The 22,211-nt window shown below is 36.0% G+C and overlaps 3 protein-coding genes across 3 annotated transcripts; 2 read left to right on the top strand and 1 right to left on the bottom strand.

Annotated features, from left to right (window-relative positions):
* The first annotated feature begins 2,229 nt into the window (after positions 1-2,229).
* On the top strand, positions 2,230-8,311 carry LOC148583304 (uncharacterized). Its single transcript, XM_088510861.1, is given in 5 exon segments — positions 2,230-2,260; positions 2,806-2,928; positions 3,053-3,126; positions 8,062-8,247; positions 8,249-8,311. Coding segments are annotated over 5 exon segments (477 nt in total).
* A 1,446-nt stretch (positions 8,312-9,757) lies between these two features.
* On the top strand, positions 9,758-13,313 carry LOC132161917 (phosphatidylinositol 4-phosphate 5-kinase 5-like). The gene is made up of 5 exons (XM_059572137.2): positions 9,758-10,941; positions 12,047-12,214; positions 12,581-12,746; positions 12,835-12,951; positions 13,116-13,313. The coding sequence occupies exons 1-5, from the start codon at positions 9,758-9,760 to the stop codon at positions 13,311-13,313; spliced, it is 1,833 nt and encodes a 610-aa protein (XP_059428120.2).
* A 6,138-nt stretch (positions 13,314-19,451) lies between these two features.
* LOC148583303 (uncharacterized) lies at positions 19,452-20,227 on the bottom strand. The gene is made up of 2 exons (XM_088511348.1): positions 19,643-20,227; positions 19,452-19,538 (listed from the first exon to the last, which is right to left on the bottom strand). Exons 1-2 carry the CDS (start codon positions 20,225-20,227, stop codon positions 19,452-19,454), a joined length of 672 nt encoding a protein of 223 aa, XP_088367474.1.
* Positions 20,228-22,211: the final 1,984 nt, after the last annotated feature.

Here is a 22,211-nt window from a genome sequence, read left to right as displayed (position 1 = left end):
TCTTTAGACTTACCCCTTTGTTTTATGTTTTTCCCTCTCCATTACGAATAATTCCGCGGTTTAGGTAGCTTAGACGGAGATGCCTTTAGAGCAGACATGGGTGATCGCGCAGGATTTGATTCGAGTAGTTTTTGGGGACTTGGATCTAGTTTGGTTACATTCTATGTGGATTGATGGAGGAACCACCCGAGCTGATATGATCAAGATTGTTATCTCTCTTGCTTTACTTAAAGTTAGGATTTGATATGTTGAGCATTTGTTAAGACAATTATATTATGGGCTATAACCTTATTTGATGATGGTCTGATGACCGGTACATTTGATGACTATCTTTATATTATGAGGTATTTTGTTTACTCTAGTGTATGAATGTGTGGTTGTCTATGTAATGCTCTATATTCCTATAGTTTAGAAAGTCTTCCGCTGAGGGCTCTCGGATCCTTGGATTCATCTAAATGTTGAGAATAGAAAAATGAAAATCTCATATTTCTTACTAATGTGAGGGATCCGGATCCATCGAACTAATGGGCAGCTCTTGCCATAGCTGTCAAAAAGAAAAGAAAAGAAAAGAAAAGAAAAGAGGACTACTGCCTTATACCAAGTCCTGTCAAATTACTGACGTTAGCTACCTTACAATATGAAAGAGTAGTTTAAGCTTCCTTGATATAGGCGCTAATTAATATTTTTGGAGTCCTTCCATTATTCGTGATTGTTAATAATATATTATAGGGAAAAATATAATTTAGCCGCCGAGACTACCAGCCATTTTCTTTTTTAGCCTCCTAATTTTCAAAAAGGGATAAAGTAGCCCCAAAACTACCAACTTGTTATAATTTGGTCACTCTGTTAGTCATTACTGTCAAATAGGATGAAAAATTCAATACTACATCGTTTTGGCAAGGTCAAGTTACTAAAATGCCCTTTTAGAAAAAAAAAATCAACTTAAAAAATGCCCCCCCAAAACCAAGTCGTTTTGAGGGAAAAAAAAAAAAAAAGGTGGTTTAGGGGTGGCTCGCCGGCTACCCCATAGGCCATGGGGGTGGCTGGTGAGCCACCCCCAGGCCTGTTGGGGTGGCTGCCCATGGGGGTGGCCGCTGAGCCACCGCCAGGCCATGGGGGTGGCTGCCAAGCCACCCCAAGCCTGTGGGGGTGGCCGCCCAGCCACCCCCATGGGCTGGGGGTGGCTTGCCGGCCACCCCCATGGCCTATGGGGTGGCCAGCGAGCCACCCCTAAACCACTTTTTTTTTTTTTTTTTTTTTTTTTTTTTTTAAATTTCAAAACAACGTCGTTTTTCGGGGGCATTTTTTAAGTTGATTTTTTTTTTTAAAAGGGCATAGTAACTTAACCTTTCCAAAACGACGTAGTATTGAATTTTTCATCCTATTTGACGGTAATGACTAATAGAGTGGCCAAATTGCAACTGGTTGGTAGTTTGAGAGCTACTTTATCATTTTTTGAACATTAGGGGCCTAAAATGAAAATGGTTGGTAGTTTGGGAGGCTAAATTATATTTTCCCCTACATTATAACTCAAACAGCATAGAGATGCAGTCAAATTCTCAAGTCAAGTTCATTACTTCTAAAGTATTTGCAAATAATTTTGACAGATCATTTATTTCTGCTTTTTGCGTATATATATGCCACCGATCAGTTACTAGTTAATTGGTCTGGAGGTATTGCCAATAACTCTCTCCAACTTAATCGAATTAATCGGTTTAACATTAGGGGCGTTATAAATAGAAGGCACCCAAATAAATCTTAGCTCCTATCCCACTTTAGAGGGAGCTAGGTGATTAAGAGGTAGTTGAAGTTTTGTAATGTAAGCCCTTAAATACTAGTCATATTTTCAATGTGGTAAGATTTGTAATGTAAATGTTGTGTATTGAATACAAGACCTACTACAGGAGTGAAAAAATGTTTTCATTGGTGTGAAATAAGAAGCCTTAAAAACATACACTCCAGAGGAGCTAGCATTTCCTAAAATTATATTAACTTGAATGTGGTCCTTTAACTTGAGAATTAAATTGAATGTCCTTTCCAAATTTTTTCCTACAATTAGTCTGGAAAGACTTAGGCTTTACTTCTTCCCCAAGAAATGGAACATGCCATTTTCACCAGGCAAGTCTTGTTATTCCTTGGATAAGATAAAACATATAAAGTTCATTTCTTGTCGATTTTTTTGTAACCCCATCCTCCATTGTCACAACCATTTCAAAGTAGAAGAGAAAGATGGGTAGTTCTCTCAAGAAATTTTCTTCCGGTACCATTACTCTTTATCTATCTATCTCTCTCTGGTTGTTTTAAGATATTAGCAAATGAGCACATTTACAATTCATCATTTTTTATTTTTTAATTATGATAGCCATGATATGTAGCTAGTGAATGATGGATAAATTGTTTTCGAAATGAATGCTATTTTGGTATTTCCTTCATTATGATTTAGGGTGGTCTTATGAACAATCCTACCTCATGATTTTTAAATCTCATGGTTCAGGTCATGTTGATACATAAGTATAAGACGATATAGTTCACTCTAACTTGACCTGTATACTTAAATGAGTGAGATCCCTCAACTCTAGTCCGCTAATTTTGTTTTGGGTTCATGTTAATTTTGCAAGTTGTGTCAAAAATTGCAAGTGAATAACATTTCAAGAATTGTCCAAATGTAGAACTTGTCTCATATAGGAAATCAGCTGTGCAATATTTGTATGCTTGGGTTGTGGATAACTTTGATTTTTTCTAATATTTTTTATAGTTTTTGAATAGACCATTAATTATCAATAACCTTTTTTGATATTCATGTAGGAAGTGTTGAAAAGAATGCCAAAGAAATTCGTCCCATTATAGAAAAATGCTTTGATTCCCATTTTTCAGATGCGAAGGTATTGAACTTAGCTGACTTTTACCGGGCATTATATGAAACCGTCAAGTAATTATCTACCTCATCTTCTACATTTCATCTTTGGTCTCATAGGAGACATTTGTGTGCACTTCATTTGTTGCTACGCTACCTGTGACACAAATAAATTGTGTTTATTTTAACCAATATTTTGAGAAATCAACAAAAATTTGGGTTGCACACGATTTTGTGTACCAAAGGCTAGGGCACTAGAGAGAGCCTACAATGTAAGATTCAATTCCTCCTGCCACTACCTAACTCTAAATTTACATGCTTCAAATGTTTCACCATGATAGGGGCATGTTGTGTTTGGTTTGGATTTTGGACTTAGTTTGTATAAGGTGAAAGGTTTATTTATGAGAAAATGCTCCACCTCAGTTAGGAGCTCACCAGCATACAATGTATCTAACGAAAATACTCAATGAAAGTGTAATGATATTTAATTGACTGTTATACGATTGTCATACAATTGGATGATGTGGCAATGAAAATAATCCCTTAGTTTTTTCACTGTTAGATCTTAAAGTTGTATGGGAAATTTGTAGTAGTCTACTACATAGCATTACTCATTTTTATTTTTATTTTAAAGAAAACCTATTCAAGATTGTTTGTTGATTAGAAATCAAAAAATGGGTTTGACTTGGATTACTTGAACATGACTCCTTTGGTAAATAGTTAAGTCAACCCAAACTCATTCAAGATGGATTGAATTGGATTGTAATTCATTGGAATGAGCAAGAATTTTCAAATCATATATATATGCTCATATAAGGAGAACTTGGAGCCTCCAACTCACATTGTCTTTATCATATAAGTTAACCAACTAATTAAATCCACTTGAGAAAAATGATGAAGAGCGAATGTAATGGATGCTAGATTTGGCTAGATGCTGTAAAAAAAAAAAAAAAATACAACATATGTGTTTTATATTTTTCAACGGTTCAGATTTAATTTCAAGTTTTTCATGAGAAAAAGAAAGTGAAATAAAATCTGGCCTGTTGAAAAAATTAGAACGCATATACTGTAGTTTTTATTTTTTTTTATTTTTTATTTTTTATAGTACTTCAACAAAATTCAGAATGCTAGCCCCGTGCAACGAAGACTTGTAAATGGTAGTTGTATATTGTTGGCTAAAATTTTGGTGATCCCAATGGTGTTCTAAGTGCCAAAATCACATGGGTGTCTGGACGGGATGCATAGCTGTCCGGACGAACATCAGTGCTGCAAAGTGTCTTTTTCCCGAGAGCCTCGTTTGCACCTTCGTCTGCAAGCCGTACAGACGAGATAGACAAACATGAAAACCCAAGAGCCTCGTTTGTAAGCCGTCAAGACACGCTGCGCCAAGAGACGCTGCAAAGTAATGTCGAAGCGATGTTGCCCTAAGCCTCGTCTGGATGGACATACTCCCTGTCCAAACAGCCTTCTATGTGAACTTAGTTTCCCATGTTTTACAAGCCCCATCCGGACGAGCCCACTTACCGTCTGGACGGCCCACAGCTTCTAGGTCTATTTTACAATGTAATTGAGTTCTAACTAGACTAGAGGTCTTTAGGCTTTATATATAGATCTCTACAGAACTGTATAGATACAGATTTTCCCAGAGAGTTCATGAGAGGTTGTGCTAAGAGAGAGTTTATATTGTGTGATAAATCGTGCCTCTTAGAGTATTTGTTAGTTTGAATTGTGTGCTCCATTGAGAATTCTATCGGAAGGATCAGATAAAGGAGAATTATGTGTGAAGAAGATTGTGAGCAAGGAGACGAGTTGGGGGCTTGTCGATCTTACAGAACCAAGGACTTGCAAAGGGTTGTATGTGTTCCCCGTGTCTATAATCTCAAAATATTTTCTTATAGTGATTTTCTTAATTTGGCTGCCTCGGAGAGGTTCTACTTCTAGAATGATTTTTAAAAGGTTTCCTCTTCGTCACCAAAATCAGTGTGTCTGATTGATTTACTGTTTTGATTATTTTGGTGATTGATTGTTTATAGATTGCTATCTGTTAATGCCGCATATTGTGTGATATACACCTGCATAGCATTTTTCAGTAAGCTTATGCCATTGAAGTTTTTTGACCACTGATGTGGTTTTTTCAAAGCAAAAATATATCAATAATAAATTATCACTCACAATAGTATGAATCCTTGTAGGATAAGGCTATATAGAGGGTGTTGAACCTCAAGGAATGCAGGGGTGTTGTTATCAAGTTTATGAAGATTAAAAATAACTTAAGAAAATATGATTGATTTTGTTGTTGACTAAAGGTCATAAAATAAACGCAAAAGAGAATTGAATTAAAATAGAGAGAGAGAGAGAGTGAGTGAGAGAGAGAGAGAGAGAGAAAGAGAGAGTAGGGTATTGACTTCACCTCTATCCGCACATCAATGGTCAATCATATTTAATTAGAGAAATTCATTCTATGCATGATAAAATAAACAAGAAATTACCATATTAAGGAACAAGTATAATCAATTTTCGGTTGGCATGGACCGTCCATCTAACCACTAAGATGCGGTACAATCCGTCTTCCCGAAGTATGGATTATCTAATTCCTTAATAGGATACATGCAATTAAGGGATTAGCATAACCCATCTTCGGTTGGCACAAACCGTCTAGCTAAATTACACTAAACTAGGGTGTAGTGTTGTGCAAATTTATTTAACTCGCAAGTGCACAAATCGTTTGTAGTTTAATGGATTGCAATTACGAGGTTGATCTCACAGAGAATTGTATTTTTGAAAGAGTAATTTATATCTAAACTAATTAAATCCCAATCTAGTTTCGAAAGTGTTTTGATTTTGGTTTTGAAAATTTAAAAGACTAAACATAAACTTAATAAACTAAGTAAATCAATAGATAAAGGCACTAAGGATGCGGAATCTATACTCATCAAATCATAATAACATATTTTATATTCATCAATATTAATCCGAAGTTCTCACAATTTAAATCTTATGTATGTTTTACTATGCTTCAAAGAATTAATCAAAACCATCATATGTATCCATTCATTGACCAAATCACAAGAGGAATCCAAATTTAATTGAAACACCAGATGTAGCCGTAGAACAAATCACAAGGGATATCCAATTTTTATGAGTTAAAAACCAAGCAATCAATTATGTGAAATTACCCTAAATCATCAAGTGTATCCTTGAATCACAACAAGATATCCAAGAATCATGCCACATATCGAAAAGAAGTAAAACAATTGAAATAATAAACCAATAAAATCAGAATAATAAAAGCTTACAATAAAACGATGTTGTTCTTCATCGGTGAGGCTTTATCCCCAACCTTAGTTGAGAATTTAGCTTCACATGACTATGAAACTAAAACCTAAACCTAAAGAAAAAACTAAACTAAAAGAAAAGCTGTGGATTACATTCTGTCTCCAAAATTGTATCCCAAAATTAGTCTCTAAAATTCTATATCTTTTCTTGAATGAAAAGAGGTCTATTTATAGGCTTAGGGAAGTCTTAGAAGCTTCGGAGGTCTGTCTCCCAGTCAAAATAGAAGTCTGAAATCGGAATAGGATACGTCTAGATTTGTGTCCTCTTATTGCGGGGCAATTTTGGTATAGTAACCATCTGAATTGGGAAAATACTATTTCAAAATGAACTCTAGTATTTTGAGTTATCTTTCCAATGCTCCTTGAATCACTTCAATCAGATATTTGAACAGAAAGTTATGATCAAAATACTGAGACATGTGCAGAATCTGAATTTGAATTCAATCCAAAATCTGATCCAATCTGAAATTTAATCCAATCTGATCTTTAATCCGATTTAACATTTTCTTTTGATTTGGTTAAACTTAACCACATCAACTAGGTCTTCTCAAAGTATGCTTTCTTCCAAACTTTGCATTTTTTTCCTTTAAAGCTGTAGTTTTTCTTCAATGACCTACAAAATACTAAGAATACAAAACATTAAATAACGACACAACTAAAAGATTAACTAATGTAAATAAAGGGGTCCAAATATGGAATATTTGGCACTTATCATGTGGTACGATCCGTCTTCCCTAGTCATGGCCTATCTAACCCTCTTGATCATATGTCAATTGAAACCGTTGTATAATCATCATCCCTATAATCACAGAAAATAAGAATGATTTGAGTTCTATAAAAGTGAAAGTCTTCCTAAGACAAGATAAAAATTTCACCAATATTGAGTTTGAAATTAGGGGAAAATACACTTTACCCCCCTAAACTATCCACTCATTTGCACTTTTAACCCCAATGTTTAAAAAGTGATACTTTACCCCCCCCCCCCCAAGTATCTAACATTGACACTTGACCCCCATAAAATACACTTTATCCCCTAAAGTATTTTGAGTTGGCACTTTACCCTCCCCCGAAGTAACTAAGTTTTAGGGGGGCAAAGTGTCAACTCTAGGGGGTAAAGTGTCACTTTTTAAACATTGAGATTAAAAGTTCAAATGGGTGGATAGTTCAAGGGGTAAAGTTTATTTTCCCCTTGAAATTAAGAACAATTGCATTTAAACATGAAGAACAATATCAAATTGTAGCAATCCTCATAATTATACAACCAACATGGATAAATTGAAAATCTATAAATTAAGATACAATCAAACCATTGTGGTTGGATAGGGTTACATCAATACCCCACGAGGGGTTTAGCAACTCATGACGCTACTGAGATGGCCTCCTATCATAATCTATTTTCCTTCAACTCTTCAAGCCTTCAGAAAGTATTTACTGAATTTTTTCTCTAGGTAGCAATTTTTCTTTCTTCAATGTTTAGAGGCCTATCTATAGGGATTAGGAGAACCCTAGAAGCCCTAGAAACCCTTGGAAAATCATAGGTTAGTCTTCTAGTCTAGGAGACTGAAAACCCAATCCAAGGTGAAAAAGAAGTTATGTCGTGTGCTGGATGCCCGAGTACACTCGAGCCCAAGGAGGAGTGCGCTCAAACCTAAGTGTTGCTGCACTCGATCCCAGGTCTCTAGAGTGCATCCAAATTGTCCTTTGAGCGCGATTTTCACTGGAATTCTCGCATCTGTCATATAAAACCCTGAGACACGAAAACAAAACAAAATCAAACAAATAACAACACTAAGAAATTAACATATGCGAGTTAAGGGGATTGAATGTGCAACATTCGGCGCACTAACATATTATATGGTTGATTCTTTGTAGACTAACCACCAAGACCAAAAAAAGTCATTGATGAAGGAAGAGTTTGAAAGAATCCTTCGAGAAGTGATTACTGATACAGGATTTTCAGACATCGATGCAACGGATACACTTCTCTACGTATTTGGTGTCCTAGTAACTGCATTGTTTCTCAAGAACCAAGTAATGCCACGTGCAATTCCTAACGAAAATTTTCTCCCCAGGAATCACTTCTGTCACTGTCTTCATTCTTGCCAAACTTAATAAGATATGAATTAAAGATATGTGATTGAATTGTATTATGTTAATAACCAACATGCATGTATTATATAGTGTACAAGTTTTTTAATTAATGCCCCATGATTGGTTAAAATAAGATGCCTTACTCAGCACCAACTTTATTGAAAATTAGGTTGTAATAAAGCCGTCTAACTACTCAATATATATGTGTGTGAGCACGTTTGTGCGTACGCGTGCATGGAAATGTAATATGACCATCTAACTTCTCTTACACAAACTAAATGATCAATAGCCAAAAATATTTGACCAAATAAACTGTATGTAACCTCTATGCTTGCAAATTATCCTGACAACCGTGTATTTGATTTAAATTATCACAAAGGGAGAAACACCTATGCCCATTTTCTTACTAATGCATATCTTCTGTCTTTATATGTTATCCAGTTATGTATTGAAATGTTAACTAGGGAGATTCTCAACTCATTTCCAAAAAAGCCTATGGTTTTAACTCAATTTTTAGAAATTGAGTTAGATAATTATAATGTTGCATTTGGGGAGATGACATGGTATAAGACAGAGAGTATACTAAGAGTAATTTATTAATATATATATATATATATATATATATATATATATATATATATATATATATATATATATATATATATATATATATATATATATACTTTTGGTCTGATTTTTTTAATCCAAATTTAGCAATCAATTAGCAAAGCTCCCCTATTTTTGTAAGATAAGCATAAAAATAGTAAACATGAGCTTTCTTTTCACCCTTTTCTCCAAATGTTATGGTTTGTAGAGTTTGTAGGAGATGAAAGAGTCTCTCTCGCTCTCTGAATCACAAGGGTAGAAAGAACATAGGAGAAAAAAGTGCACGCTTTAACCAATTAGGGAATGAATACTTCCATTACAGTTTTTTCAGTCAAATGTCAACCTAAAAAATTAAATTTCAATCCAACACACCTAGTGTCTTGCAGGCCCTCTTGCCCAATTCTCTTGTGAGACGTGTCCATATGCATACATTTCATTGTATGAATACTATCAACAGTTGCTGTGACAATAGCGTAACCCTAAATAATTAGAAAAATTAAAGACAAAAAATTTAAACCACGATGACTGTTTGTGTTCAGAAAGAAAAGGCAACCTTTGGTTCAATCATTGTATTCACTTCCTTCACACCCAAAAACAAAGAAGGAAAAAAAACTCTTGTCCTTCCGTGTAGATGTATTGATCATTAATGCCATTTTGATTTCATTTCTTCCTCCAGGCCTTCTTGATTTCCTTCAAATGAGTATTTTCCTATCTCATTTTGCATTTCTATCGAACAACCCCACTATAAAAAGTATAAATTTGTAAAGAATATTCATATATATATATATATATATATAGAGAGAGAGAGAGAGAGAGAGAAAGAGAGAGAGAAATACATATTTAAAAATAAAAGGAAGAAAAGTGTAGCAGAATGAGCAAAGAAAAAGGTGTTTTAAAGGCATGGGAAGCTACGGTACGCAAGACACAGGCTGCAAAAAAACGCGCCAACAACCTCTTCAGCACAACGTCGGTAGCTCATGTACAAGGTGACAAAAACAATGATGAAAACGACAGCAAAGGAAGCGACAAATTATACCATGTCGAGAAGGTCTTTCCTAACAATGACTACTACACCGGCCAATGGTCCAACAACTTTCCCCATGGACAAGGGAAGTACCTTTGGACTGACGGTTGCATGTACGTAGGGGAGTGGACCAGAGGCAAAACAACGGGGAAAGGTAGGTTTAGTTGGCCTTTTGGCGCTACATATGAAGGCGAGTTCAAGAATGGTTATATGGATGGGACCGGCATGTATATAGGTTCTAATGGGAATACCTATAAAGGTCAATGGGTCATGAATTTGAAGCATGGACATGGCATGAAGAATTATGCCAGTGGAGATTGGTATGAAGGAGAATGGCGGCGAGAGATGCAAGAAGGTAAAGGGAGGTATCAATGGAAGAATGGGAGTTATTACACTGGAGAATGGAAGAAAGGAGAGATATGTGGAAAGGGTACGTTTGTTTGGGCTAATGGGAATATATATGATGGATTGTGGGAAAAGGGGTTGCCTAAAGGCAACGGAACTTTCAAATTGCTTGATGGGAGTTCTTATGTTGGGAACTGGAGCAAAGATCCAAGTGAGCAAAATGTGACTTATTATCCATCAGTCTCATCCTCGGAAGCAAATCATGAATGGGATCCGCATGATATCTATAATGTTGATTTGGGCGACTACAAGATTTGTCCTAGCGAAAAGGTTTTGATTTTGCCATCGCAAAAGAAGCTGGCGTTTTGTAGGTCCTCCAAGTTTGAGGATAGTTTGAAGCCTACGAGAACCTCGACTGATGGGAAGGTGAGCATGGGCATGGAGAAGCCATTGGATAGATTGCACATGTGGGATGGTGATGGTGATGGTGATGAGTCTAGTGATGTTGCTGGTAGGATTCCAATGGTGGAGAATTTGGAGGATGATTTGTTGGATTTGCATATCAATGATGTAAGTCCAAGGGAAATACCAATGGCAGTGCCAAGGAGAGCAGAGAAACAAGGAGAGACAATATCCAAAGGGCACAAGAATTATGAGCTCATGCTCAATTTGCAGTTGGGAATCAGGTATTCCTGATACTATTAGGCTTTTCTAACCTTTTTTTTTATGTAATATGCTTTATTTCAACCATTAATTTATGTCTTTGTTGTCAATGTCATTTTCTTTTATTTCTTTATTTATCCAAAGATTTGGTTTAGTTAGAGCAAAGAATTCTAGTATACCATTAATTGTTTGTTTTCTCTTTATCATGGAGTAGCTAACACTTCATATATATATATATATATATATATATATATATATATATATATATATATTTTGTCACTAAAATTTTGAATTCATTGTATTGAATATTGATGCATGTCAAATTTTGAAACTCCACTTTATTAAGTCAAAAGCAACTATTTCATTTTTTTTTCTTTTTTTATTATGGTTCTAGAATTAAGGAGGGAAGTTTAAATTCAACATGTTTTCTATTTCTTGTACTAATTTTGCTCAGCAATCAATTGACAAATAATGACTAGAAGTGACTATATTGCTCGAATAGTTGTCACACAACAATGCTCTCACTATTGCTTTGATACTACTTTTGCTAGTGGATACTCCCCCATTGATTTATTCTTATGAAATTGGTCCAATTTTTTGTTACAAATTCATTGGTCTTGATCTTTTTAGCTAGTAAAGTTCCGACTAATTTTCTTCTATCTCTAATTCTATTTAATAAGTTAACTGTTAAGATTCTGGAATAAAACTTGATATTTAACTTTCTTCATAGGAGTTTTGTTAAGCAATGGTAGGCAATAATAATGGAAGACATGACGTTTTCAATTATGCAATCTTTGGTATTTAGACCAGGCATATAACGTTTTTCAAAAAGGAAAGTTCTGTCAATTCATTAGAAATTACTTCTTACTACAATAATTTGTGCATGTTTCTTATGTTTATTGAAACTTTATTGTATTGTTCGTCATTCCTTAATGAACAAAAATGACTTCAAAGTAATAAAACAATGAACACTAACATAGTCTACAAAATTGAAGGAAGGTATGTTTCTTTTCCTTGGCTTACTCCAGTTTTAAAGGTAAAAAGCTTAAAATTTTCCCTTTTTTGAATTGAACTGTTCTTGTAGACATATGATGGATTAGTGTATCCTTGTGTGGATTGATTGGACAGGCATTCTGTTGGAAGACCTACTCCAGCTACATCCCTTGATTTGAAGCCTTCCAGTTTTGACCCCAAGGAAAAGGTATGGACTAGATTTCCTCCAGAAGGATCCAAGTACACCCCACCACATCAGTCTAGTGAATTTAGATGGAAGGATTACTGCCCATTGGTCTTCAGGTGAAGCCTTGAAATATAATATCTTTTTTCTTTTCATTTAATTTATGTTGCATTTATGGTGTTAATAATGAATTATCATTGTCACAACTTGCAATTGAGCCTTTCAACTTGGAAAATGGGTTATCGAGAAAGATTGCCAAGTATCTAAATGTGGAAGATGATTGAATTCAAGGGACTGCCTTGAGAGAGGGAAAAAGACTAATAAAATATTTGATAGAATGATTTAGATCATAACAATTTTAAATAGTATAAAGTGCTATTTTCTTTGAAAAAGAAATAAAAGAATCCACCATTTAAGCTAACATAGTCAACCATATGGTTTAATATCATTTTGTTATCCTAATTATTTTTCTTTCTTTTCTCCAGGACTTTAAGGAACTTGTTCAATGTGGACCCAGCTGATTACATGATATCAATATGTGGGAATGATGCTCTTCGGGAACTCTCTTCTCCTGGTAAAAGTGGTAGCTTCTTTTACTTGACCAGTGATGACCGCTACATGATAAAGACTATTAAAAAGGCAGAAGTAAAAGTGAGTATCAATACATATATTTGCCTAAAATTTGTCCTTTTGAAATACTGTTCTTTAATTTTAATTCAACGGTTTATTCATCATGCAGGTGATTTTAAGGATGCTTTCTGCCTATTATAACCATGTTCGAGCCTTTGAAAACACACTAGTAACCAAATTTTATGGCCTGCATTGTGTTAAGTTAATTGGGCCTATCCAGAAGAAGGTAGTTGTACTATTAGTGCCATACAAACCAACATGCAAGAAAATTGTGTGAATTAAGTGAACGGTGTTTTCTTTTCTTCTTTTTTTTTTTTCTTTTCTCAATATTAAGGAATATGTCCTCTATTACTGATTATGTACACATATGTAACGTGGTTGATGATATAGGTACGCTTTATCATAATGGAGAATCTCTTTTTCACTGAATATACCATCGATAAACGCTTTGACTTGAAGGGATCTTCCCTTGGCCGCACAACAGATAAGCCTAAGACAGAGATTGATGAAACTACCATCCTTAAAGACCCTGATCTGAACTTTATTTTCCAACTACAGAAGTCATGGTTTCAAGAGTTTTGCAGGTGAACATAGTTTAAACCCTTCTTTCTCTTAAATGCTTTTATTTAAGGAGACACTTCACTTACAAATGGGTATACCAAAAATATTCCATTTAATCTTAACCCAAAAGACCCAATCAACTTTTTCTCAACAATAAACAACATAACCGATCGATGAGAAGAAGGAAAATTGAAAGGTATTAGGTTACCAAAAATGTCTACAATTCACTCAAATCCGTTTTTCTCACCAACAAAAATTTCTTACCTTAAACCCATAATCACATTTCTCAAAGAAACATCAAAGTTTTTAGCTTTTCTTAATCATTAAAGATCAATCTTAGCATTTTAGAATAAAGGTCTTACTCAAAATTGTCATTGTTTCATTACTAGTCAGAAATTTGAAGACCCTTTTGTGTAAAAAAAAAAAAAAAAAAAAAAAAAAGATCCCTGGGAAGGTGGGGTTGGTGGGGGTCGAAGTGTTGGAGCGGGAGGGGACTAGACAACCTCAAATTTGCTCTTAGTGTTGTGGGGAGCACTCTTGTACTATGATTTCAAGAGTATTTGTGCTCAAAGTACTATGATTGACCATCTCTCTTTTTCCTATTTGTTTCGAATTACTCTTTCATATATATGTGTGTGTGTGTGTGTTAGCCTCTTTTAAACTTAGTCTCAAAGGAGGTATGTCAAAATGGTTTTCTGCACTGACACATTTGAGTTGTTGAGATGAGTTCGTTTGGGTGAATATTAGGATTGAGGAATGATACATAACTTTTTGTTCTCTTTTGGGTAGGCATAAGAAAATAATGTCCCCAAACGGCGATGCATCTAGTGGACGTCCATTATGCCACTGTGGTGTTCCTGCCTATTTATGGAACTTTTGGACAAGTGCCAATTTCGGTAGAAAGTGGTACGGATGTGTAAATTATAAGGTAATTTTTGAAATTTATTTTTTTCCATTTGTTTATTTATTTTTTGTTGGTAATTTGTGAGATTATTTCTTATTTGTTTATCATGCAGAAACCTGGTGATTGTGGGCTTTTTGAGTGGGCTGATCACGAAATGTGCATTTATGAAAAAAGTTTGATGGAGCGGCTGAAGGACAAAGAAGAGGGAATGAGGGTTGAAATTGCTAGACTCGAAAAATTGATGGAAACAGAATCGACAAAATACAAGGCGAATATGGAGAGTCAATTTTCCCAATTTCAACTGCAGTTAGATTTGTATCAAACTAAGGAGAAGGCGTACCAATCTAGAGAGAAATTGTACCAGGCTGCTTTAGTTTTTATTATTTTGCTTTTGCTATTTTATGTTTGTGGTTACAACAATAATAGTAGTTGTGAGATGTGTTAAGATGATTTTAGGAATAGTATCTTTTTATGTAGTCTTGGGAGCACACATTTTAGCAATTGAACCATTCCATAACTATGTAAGTGTGTATGTCTATGTATTTGTACTCCTCTTTTTTTAGTATAAGAACTTTATGTTTGTATGTGTATTTGTGCAACTCCGTTGATACATATGTATGTGTATAATGATACTCGTATTAAAGATCTTAATTATGTGTTATTTCTTGTTGTGCCCGGGAGATTTTCCTATATCAGAGATTTAAGAATAGCCTAATGGCATGTTTCGCTTGCCTATGAACGTCATAACCAAAAATCATGGTTGTCCAAGATTTCACATCTTTGCTCTCCATTATATCAAAAATGTCAAAAGCCTTCTCTAAGAAGCAAAATTTTCAACCATGCCACTTTTAGCAGACTTATCTATTATACAATTTCATGTAACAACATCCTCTTTAGTAGCTTCACTGAAAATCCTATGCCCTAATTTGTACTGACCTAGGGAAAAATGCTAGTCACATCTGTGTTATCACACCTGAAATAACTAGTCAATTTGGAACTTCCTTAGAATTCATTATAAAACCCAATTTCACTAAGTAACAAGGCAATGTGGAACTTACCATTCATAACTATATTTATAAACCACCCACTCTATGTGGGCTACTACTCATCTTCCCAATATGAGATCGAGGTGTTACAAAATGACTCGCATTATCAGGTCTGAATAGTTATTCGTATGTCCATAGAATATTATTGGAAGCTCCGGGTCTATAATTCATACATAATACTTACAATGGATAATTACAACTATAGTAATCTCAAATCATGTGATTCTATTTTTGCATATTTTTACATTGTTTTGTTTTATGGGCGACACTATCGATCAATTGCTAATTAGCTGGCTTGAGAATGTAGCCAGTAACCCTTCCAAGATTAAATAGAATTAATCAGTTTAAATTTTGGGGGTGTTACAAGGATCATGCTAGAGTAGTGCATCAGAAGAGTGGTGAGCGCATAACTCACAAGTACCAAGATCAAATGTTTATCCAACTTGGCATGTCACCAAGGGAAGCACCAAGAGTTGTTAAGAACGCTTAGATTACTCCGCCTAATTGAATGGAAAAAGGCTATAGTTTGATAGGTTTGTTTGTGGGACAATGATGGCTCAGAATCAAATCGTTAGGATGACCCAAACGATCAAGCATTGGATGGAGATTTGTGCTCTCGAGATTGAGCAGCCACTCAAAGCAATGGTGTCTATTGTGCCATACGAAAATCTCCACTCACATCAAAGTCCACACAAAATTTACAAAAATATCTGTAGATGAGTTTGGAAAGCGACAACTGATCGAACAAGAGAAAATTCAAGACATTAAAGAAGAATACACTAATCTAACACAAACTCACCGCAGATCATGGGTAGATAATGGAGCTATTTAAAAATATTATAGTTTAGAGTTGGAATGAGCTAGTATGTGAGTCTACTACTTGGCACTGCCACCTAAAATATCCAAAATTCCTAACTTCTTCTTGAGTCTATGTTGTAAAGATATGTGGTTGACCCATCACATGTGCCAGACAATGAACTACATTTTAACGTCGTCATCTAATGGGGTGATCTACGAGTTTCGTGAGAGCCACGATACTTGGTTGTGCCATCAGGTCACTATATGCCTTCGACTTGGCTATAGGATTTTCAGCTTTCTACAATTTTGCAAACAGAACCCTCATGTTCAACATGGAAGGAGACGAAGGACACAACCACCTGAGGAAAACACTGAAAAATCTTCAGATGAGATACCATTCATAGTTGTGAGGATTACATTGAGGATTGGACACCGAGTATCCAGAAATTAGCCGATAGTTTGAGATCTCGTCATTGGATGCGCAACATATTCCAGAGGACAAAGAAGAAGGACTACGGGTGAGGAGTTGACGCTATCCTTCACTGTAGATGTAAAATTATAGGAACACGAGATATTTGGCCAGGATAATTTTCCTATTGGACTGTTGATGTGCAAATTATAATTACTCGCAAGTGCACGAGTCGTGTGCAGTACAGCTTGTGTAAGTGCAAGGTCGATCCACAAGGAATTGCGTTGCAAAAATTAATTTCTATCTAAACTAATCATATTTTAACCTAGCACCGAATTGTTTATGCAAAATGGTAAACAAAATAAAAACTGAAATTAAATCAAATGATAAAAACACTAAGATTTTCAGAATCCACCTCACCAAATCAAAGCACATATAATTATGTTTGTTCATACATCCGAATTTCAATAAAATCTCATGCATTTTCTTTTGTTTTTATAAAACCCTATTGAAAAATTCAATGAATCCATCTGTATTTATGAAAAAAAATGCATATCCAGTTTAGTTCAAAAGATCCAATGTATTCATGCTTTGCACAAAAGACAATGGATATCCAAAGTAAACCAAAAGATGCAATGTATCCGTTGGATGAAACACAATGAATATCCAACATTTTCACAATTTATAAACAACAATAAATCCCAATTTTGTCACACAATTGAGTGGAAATGAACTTACATTACTTTAAACGACGGAATTGTACGAACAAAACATAAAAACATAAAACTAATTAATGGTGAGGCTTCATCTTCAACCTTAGTTGAAGATTTAGCCTCTCATGATAACAAAATCATAAAGAAACTAAATTAACTTCATTAAAATTAAAGCACTTACAAAAGAATTGGAGTTCAAAGCTCCAAGAACCCGAAAAACATGAAAATTGACAAAGCATGGTGCCCCCGGCGCGTCTCCGTATGTTTACAATAGAAAAGAATTATATTTGTAAGCTAATTTTAGGGTTTCAGCACTACCAGGTCGGCCGAGTGTGCCTAATCGCACACGATGTGCGCTCGATCGCACTCGAGCATGCACTTTCCAGTTTCGATGGGCATGAGTGCTATCAATAGAACTATATGTGCATTCGAGCACACTACCTTCGGAATTGGCCATCTCGTATGAAATATGACTTTGTAGATTTTTGAGTTAGCTTTCCAATGACACTAAGATCACTTCAATCCGAGCTCTACAACTCTAGATATGGTCTTTTTAGTAGGACTTGTCGGGTGCTAATAATCGCTCAATCCAAATTTGCTGTCAACGCTTCCTAAAGTGTCTTAAGCCCCAAAATTAATGGGATGAGTTGCATTTTTCCCTTAGCAACCTACAAAACACTAAAACACCAAAACATCAGAAAATAATAAAGCTAAAGGCTTAGCAAATGCAAATGAAGGGGTTCAAATATGCAATATTTTACACTCATCAACTGTTGTCATATATATAGGAAAAAGTATACAACAGATATGTATGTACAGTTGTTTGAATGAGAAGATAAATCCTAAGCTATATATGTAGCTTTACAATTATCAACAAAGAAAAGAAAGATTAATAATAAACAATTAGACTTCAAGTAGACTTGGTACATTTGATAAACATGTTGAATTTGTGGGTTATCCATTGAGTATTATTTGCTGGATTAGCCTTGATATGTATCTTAAGTTTTGTGCAGATGTAGAGATGATGTTGGGTTCCATATCTTGTTGACAGAGTTGGTGTTAGATTGCATAGTAACCTTTTCACATTGTATGTGTGTTGTCCTAATCTTGTTGTACTTCAATATTTGAAATGAGAGGATGTGATAAGAATGACACTACAGTAGATACATTAACAGCCCCCTCCAAGCACATTGGAGGGGTAGTGACCATGAGCTTGTCACGCAGAAAGAGAAACTCCAAAAGATAGCTCAAGATGTGAGGCTTTTCCTCACATTTATAAATTGACCACCAGCCCCTTACATAAGGGATGTGGGATAACCCCAACAATCTCCCCCTCACACATCGGACCCTAGATCGGAGTAGCGACAACCTGTTTCTCCCGTGTACTGTTGGGCTAAGACTTGTTGGTAAACTTGTGCTCTAATACCAATTGTTGCTATTGTACACAACAATGATGAATAATATAGAATCGAAAAGAGAAATCAAGAGAGAGTCGAGACACATATTTATGCGGTTCGGCAATGTGCCTACGTTCATAGGAGAGAGTGCGGCTATATTTTATTATTCAATGATTTAGGGTTACAATATAACATATTTATAGGAAAACCCTAATTATAAGTATTTTGAAAAACCCCAAAATACCTCCCACAACTTATTTGTCCCCAATCCCACATAAACTAATTACATCCAATGGGCCAGTAGTAGAATATGAGCCACTTGTTCCAACAAAATCATTGAGAAGTCAACCCCTTAGTAAAAATATATGCACCTTGATCTTCATTTGAAATATAAGGAGCAAGCATATCTTTATGCAATATTTTTTTCACAAATAAAATGATAATCTACCTCTATATGTTTAGTTCTAGCATGATAAATTGGATTAGATGCTAAAGCAAGAGCTCCCATATTATCACACCATAATGTAGGTGGATTGTTCAAAGAAATTTTTGATTCCCTGAAAAGCATTCTCAACCAATAGAACTCTGCAGTTGCTAGGGCTGTAATCGAACTGAGCCGAGCCAAGTATTGAATGTTCAAGCTCAGGTCGTTTAATTTTTTTCAAACACAAGCAGAGCTGAAGCTTTCCACCGAACTAAATAATCTATTCAAGCTCTGTTTATTCATTTTTCAACCACACTTGAGCTTGTTCACAAGCTACCCAATTAATTTAAGGGGAAACTACTTTTTGCCCCCATGAACTACCAACTATACTACTTTGCCCCCATGAACTACCATTTTGTGCCCAAAACTCCTTTCAAAAGATTGAAGTTCAATTGCTTAATGGCCCAATATGCTCTATGCTCCAACTCCAAGGGAAGATGACATGCCTTCCTGTACACAAGTCGATAGGGTGACATCCCAATCGAGGTCTTGAAAGCTATCCTATATGCCCACAATGCATCACTCAATCCCAGAGACCAATCTTTTCTATTGGGGTTTACCGTCTTTTCCAAAATATGCTTGATCTCTCGATTGGAAATTTCAACCTGTCCACTCGTCTGTGGGTGATACGGGGTGGCAACCTTATGTGTGATGAAATACTTCTTCATCAACTGCTCAAAAGTCCAGTTGCAAAAATGCTTACCTCCATCACTTATAATTGCTCGAGGCGTATCAAAACGAGCAAAGATAGTGTCTCTCAAAAACTGGACCACAACTCTTTGGTCATTGGTCTTGCATGCAACCGCCTCCACCCATTTGGACATATAGTCCACAGCAACCAAGATGTACAAATAGTCAAAGGAGTTCAAGCAAGGTCCAATGAAATCAATACCAAATACGTAAAAAATCTCAACAATCAAAATGGGACTAAGGGGCATCATATTCCTCCTAGAGATACTCCCTAGCTTCTGACAATGCTCACAAGATGTACAATAAGCATGGGCGTCTCTAAAAAGGGTAGGCCAATAGAATCCACACTGTAAAATCTTAGCAGCGATCTTCTTAGCACTGAAATGGCCTCCATAAGCATGATCATGAAAAAAGTAGATGACATTGGATTGGTCATGGTCAGGTATACACCTCATAATGATCTGATCGAGACAATACTTGAATAGGTAAGGATACTTCATTATGTCAGCAAACATGGTGCGAGATCATGAGCAATGTGCATCAATTGCTCATCAGGGAAAGTCTCCAAAATGGGGCTGACATCCTCGGTGTAATCCACAGTCAATTTAGACAAATGATCCGCCACCACATTTTTGGAACCCTTCTTGTCCCGAATTACTATGTCAAACTCCTAAAGTAGCAAAATCCATTAGATCAGACAAGATTTAGCATCTTTTTTGGAAAAAGATACTTCAATGCTGTGTGATCCGAAAAGATGATGACTTTAGATCCTAGCAAATAGGATCTAAACTTGTCTCTCGCAAAAATGACTGCCAACAACACATTCTCCGTGGTGGAGTAATTGCGTTGTACGTCGTTCAGAGTCCTGCTCGCATAGTAAATGACATGGGGAGTCTATCAACACGCTGCCCCAAAACAACTCCGACTGCATAATTCGATGCGTCACCCATGATCTCAAATGGTACACCCCAGTTAGGCGGTTGAATAATGGGTGTGGACGTCAGAATTCTCTTCAGATCCCCTAATGCTATCTTGCAATCCTCATCAAATACAAATGGGGCATCCTTCACCAACAATTTGCACAAGGGCCTGGCAATCTTGCTAAAGTCCTGGATGAATCACCTATAGAATCCTGCACGGCCCAGAAAAGAACAAACCTCCTTCACCGTACGTGGGGGTGGAAGGTTGGAAATCAGATCTACCTTTGCTTTGTCAACCTCAATCCCCCGATAAGATATGATGTGCCCTAGTACAATGCCTTGCTTCACCATGAAATGGCACTTCTCCCAATTGAGCACCAGATTCTTCTCCTTGCACCGCACTAAGACCAAGGTGAGGTGGTGCAAACATTCCTCAAACGATGAACCAAAGACAGAGAAGTCATCCATGAAAACTGCAAGGAAACGTTCTACCATGTCAGAAAAAATACTGATCATGCACCTCTGAAAAGTAGCAGGTGCATTGCTTAATCCAAAGGGCATGCGACGGTAAGCAAACGTCCCAAAATGGCAAGTAAACATCGTCTTCTCTTGATCTTCGGGGTCCACAGGGACCTAGTTATATCCTTAATAACCATCCAAGAAGCAATAGTATGCGTGCCCAGCCAAACGTTCCACCATCTTCCTGGTGGCAGCATTTAGCTTGCAGTAGTCTATGCAAACTCTCCTTCCTAACTGAATACAAGTTGGGACCAACTCATCATCCTTTTTCTTTACTACCATCAATCCAGCTTGCTTTGGCATGACATGAATTGGGCTTACCCACTTGCTATCCAAGATTGGATAAATGATCCCTGCATCCAACAACTTAATCACTTCAACCCTCACAACCTCTTGCATAGCTGGGTTTAGCCTTCTCTGTGGCTCCCTCGATGGCTTGGCATTCTCCTCTAAATGTATCTTGTGCATCACCACGAGGGACTAATCCTCTTGATATCCTCAATGGTCCAACTTGATGTGCAAAATATCTACCTAAATTAATAGGTAAATAATTGTACGTTTTACCTGCAAGTGCATAAGGTTAACATAGTAATATATGGTGCAAGTACAGGATCATTCCCACGAGGATTGTTAAATTTATGTTCAAAAATAAATTCCTTAAGTAAAACAAAGATTGATTGTTTAAGTGATGATAATAAAAGGTAGGGCTTTGATATCCACCACTAATTATATTTAGCTAATATAACAATATGCCAATGCTTTGATCATATTATGCATATATAATGTTTGTCAACCTAAGGGCATGGCGTATACTCCTAAGGCTATAGATTTTCCTAAGCAACGAGTTAGGCATGACGTATACTCTTTTCTTTTCTAAGGGATTTAGCATGATGTATACTAAGTTGTTCCTTAGAAAAGTATATACTCTATGAAAATCGACAAACACAGGAGGCCTAGGGCATGGCATATGCTCCCGGTTCCCCATATTGATTAACCCAAGAATCGCGGTGTGGATTCTTTTGTTACTTATGTTAAACCCAGGACT

The sequence above is a fragment of the Corylus avellana genome, chromosome 10, assembly GCF_965113065.1.
Source record: "Corylus avellana chromosome 10, dhCorAvel1.hap1.2, whole genome shotgun sequence".
Taxonomy (NCBI): domain Eukaryota; kingdom Viridiplantae; phylum Streptophyta; class Magnoliopsida; order Fagales; family Betulaceae; genus Corylus; species Corylus avellana.
Note: the sequence above shows the minus strand (reverse complement) of the source record. Positions and strands in the feature narration are given on the sequence as shown.

What these genes read in the sequence shown, in the direction of transcription:
- LOC132161917 (XM_059572137.2), top strand. Translation starts at nt 9,758, where the DNA reads ATGAGCAAAGAAAAAGGTGTTTTAAAGGCATGGGAAGCTACGGTACGC. An exon ending in TTAAAAAGGCAGAAGTAAAA is followed by an intron (nt 12,747 to 12,834) that starts GTGAGTATCAAT and finishes TTCATCATGCAG; the next exon opens with GTGATTTTAAGGATGCTTTC. An exon ending in TTGGGCCTATCCAGAAGAAG is followed by an intron (nt 12,952 to 13,115) that starts GTAGTTGTACTA and finishes TTGATGATATAG; the next exon opens with GTACGCTTTATCATAATGGA.
- LOC148583303 (XM_088511348.1), bottom strand. Translation starts at nt 20,227, where the DNA reads ATGAAGTATCCTTACCTATTCAAGTATTGTCTCGATCAGATCATTATG. An exon ending in ACCCACAGACGAGTGGACAG is followed by an intron (nt 19,539 to 19,642) that starts GTTGAAATTTCC and finishes GTGGGCATATAG; the next exon opens with GATAGCTTTCAAGACCTCGA.